Consider the following 21,219-nt stretch of genomic DNA (forward strand, 5'->3'; position numbering starts at 1 on the left):
AAGTCTGGGTGCCATGGCTCATACCTGTAATCCCAGCACTCTAGGAGGCCAAGGTGGGCAGATCACCTGAGGTCGGGAGTTCGAGACCAGCCTGACCAAAATGGAGAAACCCTATCTCTACAAAAATACAAAACTAGCCAGGCGTGGTGGCACTTGCCTGTAATCCCAGCTACTCAGGAGGCTGAGGCAGGAGAATTGCTTGAACCTGGGAGGGGGAGGTTGCAGTGAGCCAAGATTGTGTCATTGCACTCCAGTCTAGGCGTGGTGGCAGGCACCTGTAGTCCCAGCTACTCAGGAGGCTGAGGCAGGAGAATCGCTTGAACCCGGGAGGCGGAGCTTGCAGTGAGCCGAGATCGCACCACTGCACTCCAGCCTGGGCGACAGAGTGAGACTCCATCTCAAAAAAAAAAAAAAAGAGGGTAAAGATGAAGAACTGATGAACTGATGGAAGTACAGATACAGGAGTAGCAGCCAGAATGCATGGACACCTATTCTTTGATGCTGAGCAAGAAAATGAGAATGGGCCGGGCACGGTGGCTCATGTCTGTAATCCCAGCACTTTGGGAGGCCAAAGCAGGAGGACTGCTTGAGCTCAGGAGTTTAAGACCAGCTTCCCTTTCCGCCATCTTTCCGCGCCGCCACAATGGTGCGCATGAATGTCCTGGCTGATGCTCTCAAGAGCATCAACAATGCCGAAAAGAGAGGCAAACGCCAGGTGCTTATTAGGCTGTGCTCCAAAGTCATCGTCCGGTTTCTCACTGTGATGATGAAGCATGGTTACATTGGCGAATTTGAAATCATTGATGATCACAGAGCTGGGAAAATTGTTGTGAACCTTACAGGCAGGCTAAACAAGTGTGGAGTGATCAGCCCCAGATTTGATGTGCAACTCAAAGATCTAGAAAAATGGCAGAATAACCTGCTTCCATCCTGCCAGTTTGGTTTCATTGTACTGACAACCTCAGCTGGCATCATGGACCATGAAGAAGCAAGACGAAAACACACAGGAGGGAAAATCCCGGGATTCTTTTTCTAGGGATGTAATACATACATTTACAAATAAAATGCCTCATGGAAAAAAAAAAAAAAAAAAAAAAGACCAGCTTGGGCAACATAGCAAGACCTTGTCTGTACTAAAAGTAAAAAAAAAATGGCTGGGCATGGTGGCATATGCCTATAGTAGCAGCTACTTGGGAGGCTGTGGCAGGAGGATCACTTGAGCCCAGGAGATCAAGGCTGCAGTGAGCCAAGCTTGTGCCACTGCACCCCAAGCCTGGGTGACAGAGTGAGACCTTGTCTCAAAAACAACAACAACAACAAAAACAACAAAAAAAAGAACATGAGAATGACTTTGACTTCAAATACAACCACTTTATTTTCTGCCATATCATCTTCAGTCAATCAATAATAAATGTTGGTTGGATGAATGAATGAACCAATGAATCAATGAATCAATGAATGCACAGCATTTATTAGGGGCCTACCATGGGTCCAGCACTGGTACAGACCACCACTTCTGCTCCTGGTTTGGCAGCAGAGAAAAAGGAAAAAGTTGTGCTGAAGGAAAGGAGTTCCCTGCTAGCATAAAGTTATGTAGGACGTTATTCCCATATCCCCCAAGGCAACACATATTAGCTGTAAAGTTAAAAGCAAAAATAAGTTAGCTCTTCATCAGTGTGGCTTCTTTCAAGGTGACTATTGCCATGCCAAACAAGTTTCAGTTGTAGAATAAAGACAGGGTTTTGTGGTAGATTAGGAAATTAGATTAAATTTACTCTTTGTTTAGGAACAACTGTTTCACCCACTGTCCCAGAAATGGCCCTTAATTTCTTATTTTTATCACTGCATCTCTGGGCCACCCTGCTCCTTCCCCTTAAAACCTTGGGGTTTTCTACCCTCTTTCACACACTTACATCATTTTCTCCTTCCAATCTCTCTTTCTCTCTCTGCAGAGCATTATATATCATTTTCTTCTCACTCAGTCTTCTTGACAGGTCAAAGTTTTCATCCTGTCAACAATAAAAAAAATTAGGACTAGGATCACATATTGCAGTCTGGGTACAAGGTGGGAAATTGTAGAGGATCTGGCATTGCAAAGAGGGGAGACTGAGATGGAGGAGAAGGCAAATGGGAGGAAGCAATGGTACTATGGGCAGGGTGCTAAATTAAAGTGACTTGAAAAAAACACTTGAAGGCCTGAGCTGGCATCAAGATGCCAGTTTTTTTTTTTTTTTTTTTTTAACTGAGGGTATAAGTGACCAAGGAGGGAAAAAGCAACCTTGGGGAAAATCTCAAGACTGATTTATCAGAATTAGGGATAAATGAAACCTTGTTTAATCCCACCCAACCATGAAAACTATCTTTGTTTTGAATAAACATCTCACTCAGTGAGGCCTGAAGCACTTAGGTTTGGGTTGATGTGATTCCTTCCTACAGTGTGAGGATAGGTATCTGAGCTCAAGTTACATGAAGGAAGAGGGAACACAGGAGGGCATTTGTTCAAGGATACAAGGAGCTCAGACTGCGGTCTTGAGCATCCCAGTGTGATAGGTTGACCTAACTGGTTTCATGCTTCAGAGTTTCCCATCTTCTACCTGCATACATACACATGCGCATACCTCACAAACACACTTAAGCTAAGCCTACTAGTTGTGGTTTTTGATCCAAGATTTTTTTATTTGAATGCTGGTGCCCAAACTGCTGTGCGTGTCTAGCCGACCCTGAGGTAGTAATGCGAGAGGGGGCTACCCGGTGACAGTGCTGACTGCAGGCTCCTTGCTTCCCATCCCCATTGGCTCCTGCTGGCTCTTCTGGTCCTGCTTCACTTCCTCAAAAGGCAGAAATAAGAAAGGGCTCTCTGAGTCTGCACAGAAACCTGCTTGATAGTTACAAAAACCTTCCCTTAGACCTGTGGCTAAGTTGGGGCCTATATTTTCAGGGACCCCCACGCTAGTTTCTGGCCGTACACTACATCCCTCTTTTTAGTGGAAAGATAGCTTTCTCACCTTAACAAGGGTGTACAACCTTCTGGGCTTGGTCTAAAAACCACTAACCTTCGCACCCCTTGCTTTCCTGGGCCCCCTTATCTCTGTCACCTACCAGTGCAGCCGCCCTGAGTTGCCTGATCTGTTTGTGAAGTCGTTGACACTCTTTGTACTTCTCTAAGAAACAGGCTTTCCCGGCCTCTACCTTTGCCTTAAGGCGTTCCACCTCTCGTGCTAACTGCTCCTCCACAGTTAGTGCCGCTTTCTTGTTCCTAGGCTCCTGAAGCATAAGATACACAGTCCTCATATTTAGCGGCCTTTTAGGATGTATGAGGAATTAGGATTGCTATCAGCCAGGTGGGGAGCCCCTAGGTATTGAAAAATATCCCATGAAAACTAAGAAAACTGGCCGGGTGCAGTGGCTCACACCTGTAATCCCAGCACTGTGGGAGGCCAAGGTGGGTGGATTACCAGAGGTCAGGAGTTTGAGACCAGCCTGGCCAACATGGTGAAACCCCATCTCTACTAAAAATACAAAAATTAGCTGGGCATGGTGGCAGCCACCTGTAATCCCAGCTAATCCCTCAGGAGGCTGAGGCAGGAGAATAGCTTGAAACCGGGAGGCAGAAGTTGCAGTGAGCTGAGATCAGGTCAGTGTACTCCAACCTGGGCGACAAAGCAAGACTGTCTCAAAAAAAAAAAAGAAAAAAGAAAAAAAAAATATATATGTGTGTGTGTGTATATGTGTGTGTGTATATATATATATAAATGTATATATGTATATAAAAGAAAACCAAGGAAATCCATACCCATCACAAGGTGGCTCAAATCTTTGAATGACTATAGTTTTTTTTTTTTCTTGAGACAGAGTCTCACTCTGTCGCCCAGGCTGGAGTGCAATGGCGCGATCTCAGCTCGCTGCAACTTCTGCCTCCCGGGTTCAAGTGATTCTCCTGCCTCAGCCTCCTGAGTAGTTGGGATTACAGACACCCATCACCATGCCTAGCTAATTTTTGTATTTTTAGTAGAGATGGGGTTTTGCCATGTTGGTCAGGCTGGTCTCGAACTCCTGACCTCATGATCCGCCTGCCTCAGCCTCCCAAAGTGCTGGCATTACAGGCGTGAGCCACTGCACCCGGCCGGTACTATAGATTATTTAAAACAGTAATTTCTTTGCTACATCAGAGGTCACAAACTGGAATGTGCCTATAGAGAGCAGGCAAGAAATGTAATCGAATGAAGGAGTTGAATGCAACAAAACAGTGCAGACTGCAGCTAGATGGAGAGCTCATGACCCACCTACAGGGGACAGCAGTTACTTAGCTCTAGCTATTGCTGCTGCACAGGAATGTGGGCTCAGCATTGCTAGGTCCTCTCATTTCTCAAAGGAAGCTGGAAATACAAATTTTTATGGGAAATATTCCTATTTTTAAATGTTGATAACTACTTTATAAAACATATCTGTGTCTGACCTTGACCTATGATCTGCTGATTTGCAAACTTTGTTCTAGTCTTTCCTATATCATGCTAAAGCATACAGTATCTTAGATATAGTAGGTACTCAGTGATTGACTGGATGGTGCATATATGATGTGAATTACAATTCCAATGACTGGATATCCCTCAGACATCAGGATTTCTCATGTCCTTGGATCAACTAAGTAAATGGGGCTTCCTGGCACCTGTCAACACCAGGGGGCCTCTTCTTCAACCATATATTACAGGAAATTATTAGTCAATTAGGCTTTCATTCCTACGTAATTGATAATGATGATAATGCTAATATATTAATTATAACAAGATTTGCTTTGGGTGGTATATTTTCCTGTTATAGAGCCCTTTATAACCATTCATTTGTCTGCCCCCATTGTAACTCTATAAGAAGAGGGTAGGGGTTATTCTGTGTGAGCCCTAGTCCAAGGATCTAGTTAACTACATCTTGTCATGAAGTTTAACTTGCAGTATTCCTTTATCACTTATTACACATTAGAAATGCCCACTTCTAAACATTTTGTAAATCTCTGTCCTTTTGGCTAGAAAGCAAAACATCTAGAGGTGAACACTTTCTTACTTATCCTGTCCATCACCTGAAAATAGGCCCATATCCCTTTCTTCTATATCCCTATAGGCTCCCTCCCACATAACCATCCAAAGACAGACGTGCCATTAATTCCTGTTGTTTCTTCATTGCCGTAGTTTCATTCTGCTTCATTTCCTCCACTGTCTGCTCGAGCTTCTTCTGGTCCTTCCTCTGCACAAAAACAGATTTCAGTACCATTGCTGGGAAAACACACACATGCACACATACACCATGGAAGGGCCTGCTAAGCTAATGAGCAAGCAGGATGCAGAGGGAGAGGCAAGTCTTCTCTTGTCAGTTTCTAAAGAAAGCCATGAGCTATCTCATTTCAGACTGTTTCCTCTGAGCCCTTTCCTAGAGCCAGTGATATCCAGGCATATTAAAGAACATTAAAATGTTCTTTATACAAAGAACAATGTATATTTTCTTGCAAACGCCTAAAAGTATTGTTTTCTCCCATGACTCTACCTGTTCAGTTAAACTGAGAAAGAGGTGGCCATTTTCCTTTTTCAGGTGCTCTAACTGCTCTGTCTTATCTTGATCTCCCTGAACAAGCTTCTCCATTTCTTTCTCTTGAGTTGACAACTGGGCCTAAAATAAAAATAGTGAACATAACCAAGATACAAAAGAAGGAAAACAAAACGGGAACAATGCTTTTTAATGTACAATAACAAAGAGATGTGTTTCCCTAGCAACTCCCAACTGCCAAATATCCTGTAGAACTCCTTTACTTTTCAGCTCAACCTTATAGCCTAAGAATCTAAGGCTCAACTGAGTACAATTAGACAAACCACTCTTTAAAGCACCTCTTTAAGGCATAGCTTCCTAAAAATGAGAGCAGTTCTGCTATCTGCTCTATATTCCGGACTTTCGAGTACGATTTTGCTTGAAAAGATTAAAGTTTGATTATTGATATAGATGATTGTCATCTATATTAAGAGCTCATGGTAAATTAACTTAGTAATACATGAACAAATCACTAAGTTCCTTGTGAATTACGATTTTTTTTTTTTTTTTTGAGACAGAGTCTTGCTCTGTCGCCCAGGCTGGAGTGCAGTGGTGCGACCTCTGTTCACTTCAACCTCTGCCTCCGGGGTTCAAGTGATTCTTCTGCCTCAGCCTCCTGAGTAGCTGGGATTACAGGTGCACCTGTAAATTAGCACGCTTAGCTAATTTTTTATTTTTAGTAGAGACGGGGTTTTGCCATATTGGCCAGGCTGATCTCAAACTCCTGACCTCAGGTGATCCACCTGCCTCGGCCTCCCAAAGTGCTGGGATTACAGATGTGAGCCACTGCACCTGGCTGTGAATCATGATTTTTTTTTTTTTTAAAGTGGGGGGGCATGAGTAGGGTGGAGGCTTACCTGGTTCAAGAATGGAAAATACATAACCTGAAACTTTAGTGTGATACTTTGAAAAGTATGCCATTAGGCACTCACTGCAATGAAATACATCTTTCTAGGCCACCAAATTGGAGCCATGGTAAGGCTAAGAAAATATCCTTTGACAAAGGTATGGCATTACCTACCTGAAGCTGATCCACTCTGATTCCCATCTTCTCATTTTCTGAGGACATCTTCTGGTTTTGTTCTTTCAGTCTGTGGAGGTGGAGATAACTATGTGAAAAATTCACTCACTGCAGGTCAGCTACCCCTGGCCTTAAATGATTTAAGGCTGGCTTGGCCCTAAGCCTGCAGAGTTATTTAAAAATCTACTAGTCTCCACTGCAGTCCTGTTTTGGCTTCCTGACTCCAAAAAACTGCAAGTATTCAATCCTTAAAGTTAATATTTGAAATCAGATCATTTTTCCTGACTATTCTGATACCAATTTTCTAATCCATGATTCAAAGGGCAGAGAGTCACACCTTCAATGTCATAACAGTGTTTTCTCGCAAATTCCAGAAATCTAATCTGACTATATTTAAGGGTATCGATGGTACAGCAACTCTTCCCCTCCCAGAATTATGGGACACACTCACTGAAGCAACTCTGTCTCCCAATAGTCCTTCTGTTCTTTCACTTTCAGTTCCAACTTCTTATTGATGCTCTGTAGGGTTTCTAGCTCCTCCTATAGATTGAAACACCATCAGAGGGACAGACTATTTCTATGACTTTTGAATGAGTATCTTAGGCAGGCAACAAATATTTATTGAGCACTTACTATATGTCAGGCATAGCATGACACAGCAGTAAATGAAATACTCAAATAAAAGGAAGATGTTCTTTTTTTTTTTTTAATACAGCGTCTCACTCTATCACCCAGGCTGGAGTGCAGTGGCGTGATCTTGGCTCACTGCAACCTCTGTCGCCTGGGTTCAAGCGATTCTCCTGCCTCAGCCTCCCAAAGTGCTGGGATTTCAGACATGAGCTACTGTACCCGGCCACAAAATGCTCTTTCTATATTAAAAATGCATCACCTTAATTTCTCATTCCATTGGAGCTTATAATTTGTTCATTAAATAAATATTTACTCAGAGCCTATTCCATACTAGACACTGTTCTTGCACTGCAGACACAACAGTGGACAAAATAGACAAAACTGCCCTTTTCCTAGAACAGTGCTGTTCAATAAGTGAGAGCCACATATAATTTTAAAATCTTAGTAGGCACATTTTTAAAAAGGTAAAAAGAAACAGATTAATTTTAATAATAGTGTGTGTATATATATATATTTATTTAAAATTTTATTTTATTTTATCTTACTTTATTTTATTTTATTTATTTTATTGTTTTGAGATAAAGTCTTGCTCTGTTGCCCAGGCTGGAGTGCAGTGGTGTGATCTTGGCTCACTGCAACCTCTGCCTCCCAGGTTCAAGCAATTATCTTGCCTCAGCCTCCTGAGTAGCTGGGATTACAGGCGCATGACACCATGCCTGGCTAATCTTTTCTTTTTTTTTTTTTTTTTTTTTTTTTTTTTGTTGAGACAGAGTCTTGCTTTGTCGCCCAGCCTGGAGTGCAGTGGCCGGATCTCAGCTCACTGCAAGCTCCGCCTCCCGGGTTCACGCCATTCTCCTGCCTCAGCCTCCTGAGTAGCTGGGACTACAGGCGCCCGCCACCTCGCCCGGCTAGGTTTTTGTATTTTTTTTTAGTAGAGACGGGGTTTCACCGTGCCAGGATGGTCTCGATCTCCTGACCTTGTGATCCGCCCGTCTCGGCCTCCCAAAGTGCTGGGATTACAGGCTTGAGCCACCGCGCCCGGCCTAATCTTTTCTTGAGACGGAGTCTTGCTCTGTCACCCAGGCCAGAGTGCAGGGGTGTGATCTTGGCTCACTGCAACTTCCGCCTCCCAGGTTTGAGCAGTTCTCCTGCCTCAGCCTCCTGAGTAGCTTGGATTACAGGCACCTACCAGCATGCTTGGCTAATTTTTGTATTTTTAGTAGAGACAGGGTTTCACCATCTTGGCCAGGCTGGTCTCAAACTCCTTACCTTGTGATCCACCTGACTCAGCCTCCCAAAGTGCTGGAATTACAGGTGTGAGCCACTGCACCTAGCCAAATGATAGTATATTTAACCCAATGTAGCTAAAATACCATTTCAACATATAAACAATTAAAAGGAGATATTCAGCTGGGGAAGGTGGCTCATGCCTATAATCCCAGCACTTTGGGAAACCGAGGCGGGTGGATCACCTGAGGCCAGGAGTTTGAGACCAGCCTGGCCAACATGGTAAAACTCTGTCTCTACAAAAATATAAAAATTGGCTGGGTGTGGTGGCGATTACCTGTAATCCCAGCTACTCGGGAGGCTGAGGCAGGAGAATCTCTTGAACCTGGGAGGCGGGGGTTGCAGTGAGCCAAGATCGCACCCTTGCACTCCAGCTTGGGTGACAGAGTGAGACTCCATTTCAGACAAACAAACAAAACTAATGCCCGTTCAAAGATACTGGTATAAGAGGGTGAGATCACAGGCAAAACAGAATATGGTGCTGGATATGAGGCACCATCCAATTCTGATCTCCATGGTCCAAGGTCACCTATAACCAGCAGCCATACCTGCTTCTTTTGGAGCTCAGCCTGCATGTCTGAGTTCTGCTTCTGGAGGCTGACACAGCTATCCTTCAGCTCCTGGTTTTCTTTGCAAAGCTCCTTGTTGTGCTGCTCAATCTCTTCTACCTCTCCCTACAAAAGAACATTCCATAAACTATATTCCAAGTCCCTCTAGCAGAAAATTCCCATAGGTTAGGATGGTGAGGGACTGGCTGATTGCCATTCACTGCAGTGACATCTACGTACCCCAAATGGGGGCTGCTCCTTAATACCTAGGTAAGGGTATAACAGAGGTATGTCTTTATAACTGCAGCAATACCAAAAAAAAGCCATTAAAAGTTAAAAGGAAAATTGACACAAGAATGTAGCTTCTTCTTGCAGACCATATTGCTTGTCTCTCCCAATGGACTTAGCTCCTTGAGGCCAAGGACAGTGTTTCAACTGATTCTTCATTGTGTTCCCAGTGCCTACCGTAGTGCTGGATGAAGAGTAGGTGTCCTGTTAAATGATGAAGTAAGAAAATGAATCTAATACTCATGTATGACAGACAGGCTGTAGGCCAGAACTGAAAGAGATAAAAATATTTGGTGCTTCTCTCCTCAAAGGAGCTTTTACATTTACCATGGTGATAAGATGTGTAGATGACAAAAATTAAACAACTGGAAAAGTTAAAAGAATAACTGAATGCCAGCTGAGTTAAAGAAGTTTTAGAAAAGGAAGAAATCACCTATTGTTATGATTCTTGTTAACATTCCCAAGTCATTCCTTAGTGAGTCCGCATGAGTACTATATGCATTTTTTCCAACGATACCGTTAGATATTCAATAAAGCCTTATTAACTCAAATTCCACCCTATCCTACATTGCTACTCATAACAGCAGTAAGGGATTGAGGTGAGAAGTTTTATAAACCTGAGTGGTAACAACCAGGATGTCTTCCTCATTTTCTGGACGGAACTGGAAAGGAATACTTGCTCCCCGGACCACGCCATCCTGATCCACATAGCAGAACTGGTAATACTCATCATCCTTGGGCAGGTAGTAAGCTGAAAACACAACATAAGTTTTAATCCAAAATAAGATCTATTCAGAAAAGTAAAATTCTGGAAGTCTTTTCATCTGCCCCAGAAAGCTCAAGCTGAAGGGAATTAATTAGTCTTGGCTACTGTCTTCAACACCTTTGATCCAGTATTTTTCTCACCTTTGAATTGGACTTCCTGCTGTTTAGCTGATTTGTTGTTTAGGTCAATGGGCAAAGTAACCCACATGAAGGTGTAATACTCACGGACTGTCTTCCATCCCACCTGCAATGACAAGAAGTTCTTATTTAGTACCTGAAAGGGGTGTGGGGAAAATCCTAATTGGGCTACATCTTCTTAAAATCACTTTTTATTTGTATATATTGAAAATATAGGCCGGGTGTGGCGGCACTTTGGGAGGCCAAGGCGGGTGGATTGCCTGAGCTCAATAGTTCAAGACTAGCCTGGGCAACATGGTGAAACCCCGTCTCCACTAAAACACAAAAAATAAGGCAGGCGTGGTGATGTGTGCCTGTAATCCCAGCACTCAGGAGGTTGAGGCAGGAGAATTGCTTGAACCCAGGAGGTGGAGGTTGCAGTGAGCCGAGATTGCACCATTGCACTCCAGCCCGGGTGACAGAGTGAGACTCCATTTCCAAAAAAAGAAAAAATAAAATATAATAGAATGAGTTCATTATGACAAGATTCTCACACCAGGGCTCAAATCTTTTTTAATTTTTTATTTTATTTTTCACTTATGATAACTACATATGGGAAAACGTCTGATATAACCAAAAATTGGGGTGCACATACACAGCTCAAAATACAAGTCTTGGAAAGATTTGAAAACTAGCTCCTCACCACCCAGGAGAAAAGCTCCAAAAATTCTATCTACAAGTCAGAGATAGAGCTGAGACTGATTTAAGGGGAAAGTTCTGGGAATAGGAACCCTGATCCTCTTACAATGGTGTTCTTTGGGCTTCTAAATCAGAAATCACTTCTGACCTGCCCTCTCTATTGGTGTAACCTCTATTATGTCCAATTAAGCCCTGTCATATATCAACCTACTGCATTAAAAAAAAACTCCATTCTTCTTTATAATGTCTGTTTTGGGGGCAGAGGGAGAACAGGGTTCTTAGATTATGAGGCACCAGATAAGAGATTCCAGGTCTATACAATTTTTTTTCTTTACTGTTTTTCTTCATGCATGCTTAATGATGGCTTTTTGGCAATAAAGATATTAACAACAATCTGGTAGTCATAAAGGCCTCTTCTAGGTATTGAATACAATAAATCATAAGACATAAGGATGCAGCAAAACATGCCTCAGAGCAGAAAGCTGGCTAAGTGGAAAATATTCTCACAAATGTGAAGGGGGTAAAAGATTGCTCAAATCTTATCTAGAAAATAAAAGCACACCAGAGAATAGAAAGCCAGCTATTGTGTCTTCAAGGGGACAACACTCAGCAAATGAGAAGCAAAATTACATTTATTGCCATATTTTGACCCTGCCTGAGCTCAGTAAGAAGAGAACTAAAAATAAATCCCATTTTTATATATTAAGGAATCAAAGCAGGGTGGAAAAGGCTATACCAAAAACTCATCAGAACATCCTAGGGCATGTTTTAGAGTCTCATTAATACACACCCCACTGCTGTAAGCATCTCAGAGCCACTGCAGCCTGTGGTGGTACAGGAAGCAGGAATTTTATGGAGTCCTCATTCACATCCTGGAGCTTCTTAATGCACTGTGACCGAAATATCATTGGGAAGACCTAAGAATTATTGCTGCCTTGGAACAGGGAAACAACTTCTAGCCACCTGCAATGTCTGTCCTTGGCTCCTCCATTTGAGTAGTCCTTGTTCCAGTTTGTCTTGGAAACATTTAAATGCCCAAGTCAAGGAGAGTATGAAACATAGGATTATACACTGAGGGAAGGAAAGCAGACTACTTCCTGCTTTAGGCTCCATCATTGGTGGTGACTTTCACTATAGAGAAGATGTAATGTATTTGTACGTATTAAAAACATTTACTGGCCGGGCACAGTGGTGCATGCCTGTAATCCCAGCTACTCAGTGGCTGAGGCATGAGAATCACTGGAACCCAGGAGGTAGAGGCTGCAGTGAGCCCAGATTGCACCTCTGCACTCCAGCCTGGGTGAAGAGAACGAGACTGTCTTAAAATAAATTTTTAAAAATACATAAAAAATAAAAAGATTTACTGAGTACCTACCTGGTGCCAGATACTACCAGTGTCTGGGGGTGATGAGGAGTTGAATAGTCCAATTAAGACTACACTGAAAGAACACTGGGGAGAGCGTTTGAGGTGAGATGTGAAGGACGAAACTTTACAGTCAACTCTTCGTTCTCTAATTTACTATCTGTTGCTCAAAGGAATTCAGCAGAGTAGAGGAGAAAAAGCAGAGGTTTGGGAGCCAAACCTGCTTCACGGCTTATTCACTGTGAGGCCTTGGGAAAGTCACCATCTCTCAAAGATATTCATTTTACTTACTTACGCCCAAGAGATACTACTACCCACCTCAGGGGGCTACTGCACTGTGAGAATTTTTCTTTTTTTATATTTTAGATGGAGTCTTGCTCTGTTGCCCAGGCTGGAGTGCAATGGCATGACCTTGGCTCACAACCTCCACCTCCCGGGTTCAAGTGATTCTCCTGCCTCAGCCTCCCAAGTAGCTGGGATTACAGGTATGTGCCACCATGCCTGGCTAATTTTGTATTTTTAGTAGAGACAGGGTTTCTCCATGTTGGTCTGGTTGGTCTTGAACTCCCTAGCTCAGGTGATCCACCTGCCTTGGCTTCCTAAAGTGCTGGGATTACAGGAATGAGTCACTGCACCCGGCCCACTGTGAGGATTTAATTAGGCAATACACACACACACACACACATACACATCCTCAACAAAGGCCTAGCAAAGCATGTCCTCAGGGTAGGCATTCAAGTCAATACCTTTATGGACAATGGACATTAGAAGCCCTTCTTTAGCTTAACAATTATTTATTTATTGGGATATGGTAATACCTCTGAAATGTATGAAGTATTCCAAATATAGACACATTAAAAAAAATTTTTTTTTGAGATGGAGTCTCACTCTATTGCCCAGGCTGGAGTGCAGTGGCACAATCTTGGTTCACTGCAACCTCTGCCTCTTGGGTTCAAGCAATTCTCCTGCCTCAGCCTCCTGAGTAGCTGGGACTACAGGTGGGTGCCACCACACCTGACTCATTTTTGTATTTTTAGTAGAGATGGGGTTTTACCATGTTGGCCAGGCTGGTCTTGAACTCCTGACCTCAAGTGATCCGTCTGCCTTGGCCTCCCTCCTGGGACTACAGGAGTGAGCCACCACACCTGGTCAAAATATTTTTAAACATTTGTTTTTAAAAAGCCCAAGATTGGCCAGGCGCGGTAGCTCACGCCTGTAATCCCAGCACTTTGGGAGGCTGAGGTAGGTGGATCACATGAGGTCAGGAGTTCGAGACCAGCCTGGCCAACGTGGTGAAACCCCATCTCTACTAAAAATACAAAAATTAGCCGGGAATGGTGGTGGGGCCCTGTAATCCCAGCTACCCAGGAGGCTGAGGCAGCAGAATTGCTTGAACCGGGGAGGCGGGGTGCCTGTAATCTCAGCTACTTGGGAGGCTGAGGCAGGAGAATTGCTTGAACCAGGGAGGTGGAGGTTGTAGTGAGCCAAGATCGTGTCATTGCACTCCAGCCTGGGTGACAAGAGCAAACTCCATCTTAAAAAAAAAAAAAAAAAACCCCAAGATTTTCATATGGTATATGGTGAAGTCTTTACTGGTGGTTGCTAAGTCTAAGCAAAACAGAAATATAACGATGTTCCAAAAACAAAAACAAAAAAGACGTTATAAACGACATTTTAAAGTCTGGTAAGTAATTTCTGAATCATTCTCTTTTTCATGATCTGTACCTGCATTAACCAATGATAGCCACTAGCCACATGAAGCTATTTAAACTTTAATTAACATTAAGTAAAATTTAAAATCCAGTTACTTGGGCCTGGTGCAGTGGCTCACACCTGTAATCCCAGCACTTTAGGAGGCCGAGGTAGGTGGATCACCTGAGGTTGGGAGTTCAAGACCAGCCTGACCAACATGGAGAAACCCTGTCTCTACTAAAAATACAAAATTAGCCAGGCATGGTGGCACATGCCTGTAATCCCAGCTACTCAGGAGGCTGAGGCAGGAGAATCGCTTGAACCTGAGAGGCGGAGGTTGCGGTAAGCCGTGATCACGCCATTGCACTCCAGCCTGGGCAACAGAACGAAACTCTGTCTCTAAATAAATAAATAAATAAATAAAATAAAATAAAATCCAGTTACTTAGTCACACTAACCACATTTCAAGTGCTTAACAGCCACACATGGCTAGTAGCCGCAGTACTAGACAGTGAAGCTATAGCTCCATTATGGAAAACTCTTACCAGGCAATGTGACCTATATGCTTTGCTACATATGAGGAAGAAGAAAAGCAACTACCATCTTCTTTCTAAGACAGAAAACACTCTGGTGTGTTGGCACACCTTTTAGTCTGATGACTCAATACTCTGCAGTCTCAAGAGCTGTCACAACACTTGCCAGCGTCCTGCTGTTGGCCACTATCCCTATCTCCAAACACCAGTCTTGCTACCTCCAGCTTAAATTGCTCATCAATAAGTTTGATGTTCCAAACAATAAAGGCAAAGGAATTCAATGAAGGATATAAATAAGCAATAGCTCCTTCTGAGTGCAGTTGAGAACGGTGTCTGATTTCAGGATGAACAGCACTGGCAAATAGGCACATGACATACTGAGGTGTCAAACCAAAGGTCACTGACATTGGGAGTTGGCAGTATACATTACTTAAAATTTGACCTTTATTTCCTGTCTCTGGAAATAGGAAGATTTGTCATTATGGTGTATGTGAGATGTATGAGAGAGAAAGACACGGATGGGAGAGCGAAGGGGACATAGAGAGTAAGCTAATTAAAACTTAAAAATACCATTCTGTACTTGAACTGATGGGGTGATCAGACACTGGAAGAGGTCACTAAGGGAGCTCATAACCTTGGAAATCATCATAAAGTAGTCAGACGCACTTATTCAGGAATAAACTTTTTGAACACAGAATGCCAATATCCTCAATATCCTTTCCAGATTTATGGTATTTGTATCAAAACAAACTAAACACCATACCAAGTAAGGAAGTAATGTTTACTCTCAGAAGTGACATATGAGGTCAACCATCTCAGTCAAGTCATACATAAATATTTCAAAATAGGATCATTTAAAAAGCATTTAATTTGCGAGGCTGAGGCGGGCAGATCACAAGGTCAGGAGTTCGAGACCAGCCTGGCCAACATGGTGAAACCTGGTCTCTACTAAAAATACAAAAATTAGCAGGGTGTGGTGGCATTCGCCTATAATCCCAGCTACTCTGGAGGCTGAGGCAGGAGAATAGCTTGAACCCGGGAGGTTGGGTTGCAGTGAGCCGAGACTGCGCCACTGTACTTCAGCCGGGCAATAAGTGAGACTCCGTCTCAAAAAAAAAAAAAAAAAAAAGAAAGAAATCAGTTAGGCATTGTTCTGCACACCTGCAGTCCCAGCTACTGAGAAGGCTGAGGTGGGAGGATCACTGAGCCTGGGAGGTTGGGGCTGCAGTGAACTACACTCCAGCCTGAGAGACAGAGCAAGACCCTATCTCAACAACAACAAGAAAGCATTTACATTTGGTGTTTGACAGCATAATAAGGATAGGCATGGTGGCTCACACCTGTAATCCCAGAGCTTTGGGAGGCTGAGGCAGGCAGATCACCTGAGGTCAGGAGTTTGAGACCAGCCTGGCTAACATGCTGAAACTCCATCTCCACTAAAAATACAAAAATTAACCAGATGTGGTGGCAGGTGCCTGTAATCTCAGCTACTCGGGATGCTGAGGCAGGAGAACTGCTTCAACCCGGGAGGTGGAGGTTGCAGTGAGCTGAGATCATGCCATTGCACTCCAGCCTAAGTGACAGAGCAAGACTCTATTTCAAAAAAAAAACCCAGAAAACAAAATTTGAGGATTACATGATTTGCCATCTTATTTTAGCTTGACACTGAAATGAAAACTTGAGTCCCACAGCACACGAGTGTGTGAAGAGAGAAGTGCTGTGGAGCTTGACTAGAATTTAAAAATTGCCCACACATATTATACAAAATGCTTATAATACAAAGAGAGTCACACAGTCAGGTAACTAAGAATCACCTCTAGTTTCTGATCACTTGGTACTAAATTAATCACTTACTCTAAAGATGCCAATCCAATCCTTTTGACGAGGGATGAAATTCTGGGTGAAGGTATAACGACATGTGACGTCCCCTCCAGGGATGTAGAACTTCTCCACACTGTTAAAGATGACCTGAGAGAAATGACAGTGATCCAGCAAGACAGCTGATGTGGGGGGATCTTCGATGGTCTTCTCCATGGTAGGGATCCTGTTATGAAATGTGGAATAGAGTAAGGCTCAGAAAGCATTGTCTGAAATGTTGGCGATTTCTGGGCTTTCATCCAGAGAACATTCTGTGCAAAGCAAGCCAGGAAAAGCAAAATCCTGACAAATACTGAGATTACACAACTTGCTTTCTGTTTCACTTTGAGCCATCTCAGTCACAACTTCCTATGCTACGAGAATTTTCTGACAATATCTTTAACTTCTTCACCACAGGCACCACAACTCTCACATGAACAGAGGCTTATAGCTGCTTTGGTTCCCCTTTCTCTAACTGACTTAAATAAACAAGGCAGCATAGATAAAATAGCCTGAGCTGGGAACTGTGAATCTTAAATTCTAGATTTTTCATCCCAACAAGCCCTATGACTTTAGGAAAGTCCATCTCTCTGGATTTCATCTTCTATATTCAATCCCATTTATCCTATAATTATCAGGACCTTCCATATGTAAGATCCTCTGCTAGGACCTGGGGATGGGAATGAGAAGAAAGGAATGAGAGAAAATTATCTGACATGCAGTAGTGACAAGCACGGGTTCTAAATTAGAATGCTGGCGTTCAAATTCCAGTTTCACCACCTATTAAATTTGTGGCATTGGGCAATTTATTTAATCTGCTGGGCTCTGTGCTTGTTTCCTCATCTGTAAAATGGGGCTAAAAATAACATCTATCCCATTTAGTTTTTTGTGAGGCATAAGTGAAATAATGTAAAATGTCCAGCCCTTAAATCAGTGTCTGCCATTGTAGGCACTTCCCACCAAGTATATGCATGTTGAATGACAAAGTACTTAGCACAGAGTCTGCATAAAGGGTTTAAGAGACGTCAGTTATAGTTAGTTATATAGTTATTACTGTTGTAGTTGTGGGTTTTTTTTCCTGGTACAACCTTAAAAGGGGTCTCAATCCAATTGAGAGAATAGATGAGTATAAAAATGACTGCCAAATGAATCGAATAAGAAGTGCAAAATGCTCTGGGGTTCAAAAGAGGGAGAGATGCAACTGCTTAGGAAAATAAAGAAAACTTCAGGGAATGAGAAGAATCTTAGATTAGCCCTCCAAGAGGATTAGGATTTTGACAACTGGGTTTTTGAGTGAGGGCATTCTAGGTGAAGGAAACAGCATGAGTAACAACAAAGAAACAGAAAAATACAACCCACATTTGGAAGACAGCAAACAAATTTGGATCCCTAGCTATACATGGGGATAATACCCTGTGTTTCACCTTTCTAGGTTACAGTACCCATAAAATGTGATCAAGAATAGGAAAGTTGTGGCTGGGCGCAGTGGCTCACACCTGTAATCCCAGCACTTGGGGAGGCAGAGGCAGGTGGATCTTTTGAGTCCAGGAGTTCATGACCACCCTGGGCAACACGGCAAAACCCCATCTCTACAAAAAACTACAAAAATTAACTGGGCGTGGTGGTGCACACCTGTAGTCCCAGTTACTTGGGAGGCTGAAATGGGAGAATTGTTTGAGCCTGGGAGGACAAGGCTGCAGCGAGCCAAGATTGTGCCACTGCATTCCAGCCTGGGCAAGGGAGCAAGCCCCTGCCTCAAAACAATAACAACAACAACAACAAAATAGGAAATTAGGGTGGTGCATGCCTGTAATCCTAGCTGTTCAGGAGGCTGAGGTGAGAGGACTGCTTGAGCCCAGGAGTTAAGGTCCAGCCTGGACAATATAGTGGGACTGTATTAAAAAAAAAAAAAAAAAAAAGGCCACGCGTGGTGGCTCACACCTGTCCCAGCACTGTGGGAGGCCGAGGCAGGTGGATCACTTGAGGTTAAGAGTTCGAGACCAGCTTGACCAAGACGGAGAAACCCCGTCTCTACTAAAAATACAAAATTAGCCAGGCATGGTCACACATGCCTGCAATCCCAGCTACCTGGGAGGCTGAGGCAGGAGAATTGCTTGAACCTGGGAGCGGAGGTTTCGGTGAGCCAAAATCGCGTCACTGCACTCCAGCCTGGGCAAGAAGAGTGAAACTCTGTCTCACACACACACGAAAAAAAAAAAAAAAAAAAAAAGAAAGAAAAAAGAAGAAGAAAAAAAGGCCAGGCACGGTGGCTCACACCTGTAATCTCAACACTTTGGGAGGCTGAGGTGGGTGGATCACCTGAGGTCAGGAGTTTGAGACCAATCTGGCCAACATGGTGAAACCCCGTCTCTACTAAAAATACGAAAATTACTCCGGCGTGATGGCAGGCGCCTGTAATCCCAGTTACTTGGGAGGCTGAGGCAGGAGAATCGCTTGAACCCAGGAGGCAGAGGGTGCAGTGGGCCAAATAATGCCACTGCCCTCCAGCCTGGGGGACAAAGTGAGACTCTGCCAACAACAACAACAACAAACAAAAGAAAAAAAAGAGAGAGAAACCATTTTAGAGGCAAAAAGAGTACATAAAATAAAGTGGGCCAGGCGCGGTGGCTTACGCCTATAATCCAAGCACTTTGGGAGGCCGAGGCGGGTGAATCATGAGGTCAGGAGATTGAGACCATCCTGGCTAATACGGTGAAACCCCATCTCTACTAAAAACACAAAATATTAGCTGGGTGTGATTGCGGGTGCCTGTAGTCCCAGCTACTCAGGAGGCTGAGGCAGGAGAATGGCATGAACCCCGGAGGCAGAGCTTGCAGTGAGCCGAGATTGTGCCACTGCGCTCCAGCCTGGGCCACAGAGCGAGACTCCATCTCAAAAAAAAAGAAAAGAAACAAAGTGTTTTTAATTGTTGACACCTAATACTTCCTGCCCCTTAAACAAATCACATGCACTGTTTTCTAAATGACTAGCTGGTCTAACATTTAATGAGTCCATAATTCTCAATTTAGGGTTTTACTAGGACATGAAAAAAATATTTCAGCTGTACACAGAAGATGAAGAAAGGGCTATACACATGCAAATACTATATAATATCTTATAAATTCAGCTATCGGTATAAGCTGGAAGATTTTGTACACATACAGGCACACATGTAATTTTTTTTTTTTTTTTTTTTTTTTTTTTTTTTTTTTGAGACGGAGTGTCGCTCTGCCGCCCAGGCTGGAGTGCAGTGGCCGGATCTCAGCTCACTGCAAGCTCCGCCTCCCGGGTTCACGCCATTCTCCTGCCTCAGCCTCCCGAGTAGTTGGGACTACAGGCGCCCGCCACCTCGCCCGGCTAGTTTTTTGTATTTTTTAGTAGAGACGGGGTTTCACCGTGTTAGCCAGGATGGTCTCGATCTCCTGACCTCGTGATCCGCCCGTCTCGGCCTCCCAAAGTGCTGGGATTACAGGCTTGAGCCACCGCGCCCGGCCCACATATATAATTTTTAAAAATAAGTAAGTACAGGCCGGGCGCTCACGCCTGTAATCCCAGCACTTTGGGAGGCCGAGGCGGGCGGATCACGAGGTCAGCAGATCGAGACCATCCTGGCTAACACGGTGAAACCCTGTCTCCACTAAAAATACAAAAAATTAGCCGGGCGTGGTGGCGGGCGCCTGTAGTCCCAGCTACTCAAGAGGCTGAGGCAGGAGAATGGCGTGAATCCGGGAGGCAGAGCTTGCAGTGAGCCTAGCCGAGATGGCGCCACTGCACTCCAGTATGGGAGATACAGCAGACTCCGTCTCAAAAAAAATAAAAATAGAAATAAAAAAATAAAAAAATAAATAAGTATGATAACCAAAAAACAAGACCTCCCCAAACAACCATAATACTTCTTCTAGCCCCATCCTATCTATTTACTGGTTTTACTTTGAAGTCTAAGCAACCAGGCCTGCTCTTTCAACTCCCCAGTAGTCAGTTTTTTCATAAAGAAGGCAATGGGACTTTGGAGGACTAAACTGTCTGTTCTTGAAATTGAGTTAAGGAACTAAAAAAATGCATTGACTTTCTGGTTTGTGACACAGTTTAGCCACATCCTCAACCTCAAACCTCAAAAGAGTTTTTCTTTCCTTTTTTTTTTTTTTTTTTTTTTAGATGGAGTTTCGCTCTGTTGCCCAGGCTGGGGTGCAGTGGCGCTATCTCAGCTCACTGCAACCTCCGCCTCCGGGGTTCAAGCAATTCTCCTGCTTCAGCCTCCGGAGTAGGTGGGACTATAGGTGCAAGCCACCATGCCCGGCTAATTTTTTGTATTTTTAGTACAGAGGGGGTTTCACCATGTTGGCCAGGCTGGTCTTGAACTCTTGACCTCAGGTGATCCACCCACTTCAGCCTCCCAAAGTGCTGGGGTTACAGGTGTGAGCCACCACGCCTGGCTCAAAAGAGTTTTTCAAAGATGGGGGAGAGGTCACATTCCAATCTAGGTCAAGACTTTTCCCTATAATAAACTGTTACCTGTGTACAATGAGGGTTTCTCTTGGATGCTATGGGAGAGTGGGCAGGGAGGTTTCTCAGCTTGCAGATCCTTTATTTCCAAGTGATCTACTGTCATATGGAGGCCAGCATATCCCCTCTGTCCTAAGCCTGGAGAACCAGTTTATCTGTGCATGTAAAATTACTTAACCTGTCCTTTGCGGATCATGAAGAACACTCAGATAAGAGTGCTAGGTGCAGTAGCTCATGCCTGTAATCCCAGCACTTTGAGAGGCCAAGGCAGGCAGATCACCTGAGGTCAGGAGTTCAAGACCTGGCTGGCTAACATGGTGAAACCCCGTTTCTACTAAAAATACA

At 43.7% G+C, this 21,219-nt stretch overlaps 2 protein-coding genes across 5 annotated transcripts in view; one reads left to right on the top strand and one right to left on the bottom strand.

Annotated features, from left to right (window-relative positions):
* The window catches only part of CALCOCO2 (calcium binding and coiled-coil domain 2), a 33,365-nt gene that overhangs the window by 6,207 nt on the left and 5,939 nt on the right, over positions 1-21,219 (bottom strand). Inside the window, exons 2-11 of one of the 4 annotated variants that reach the window (XR_012425701.1) lie at positions 16,369-16,558; positions 10,252-10,354; positions 9,963-10,096; positions 9,058-9,183; positions 7,044-7,132; positions 6,593-6,662; positions 5,533-5,655; positions 5,149-5,235; positions 1,914-2,009; positions 1,485-1,522 (exon numbers count right to left, since the gene is read on the bottom strand). Coding sequence is in view for 2 of the 4 variants with exons in the window: in XM_005583585.4 (XP_005583642.1) it covers positions 1,914-2,009; positions 5,149-5,235; positions 5,533-5,655; positions 6,593-6,662; positions 7,044-7,132; positions 9,058-9,183; positions 9,963-10,096; positions 10,252-10,354; positions 16,369-16,548 (1,008 nt within the window). In the remaining 2 variants the exon portion in view is untranslated. The remainder of the gene's footprint in view (positions 1-1,484; positions 1,523-1,913; positions 2,010-5,148; positions 5,236-5,532; positions 5,656-6,592; positions 6,663-7,043; positions 7,133-9,057; positions 9,184-9,962; positions 10,097-10,251; positions 10,355-16,368; positions 16,559-21,219) is intronic. The other 3 variants (XR_012425702.1, XM_005583585.4, XM_045374952.2) reach the window with 3 other exon arrangements.
* On the top strand, positions 614-1,103 carry LOC102138338 (small ribosomal subunit protein uS8-like). Its single transcript, XM_045374954.3, has one exon. It carries the CDS (start codon positions 644-646, stop codon positions 1,034-1,036), a length of 393 nt encoding a protein of 130 aa, XP_045230889.1. The 5' UTR covers positions 614-643; the 3' UTR covers positions 1,037-1,103.

The sequence above is a fragment of the Macaca fascicularis genome, chromosome 16 (assembly GCF_037993035.2).
Source record: "Macaca fascicularis isolate 582-1 chromosome 16, T2T-MFA8v1.1".
In the NCBI taxonomy this organism is placed as follows: Eukaryota; Metazoa; Chordata; class Mammalia; order Primates; family Cercopithecidae; genus Macaca; species Macaca fascicularis.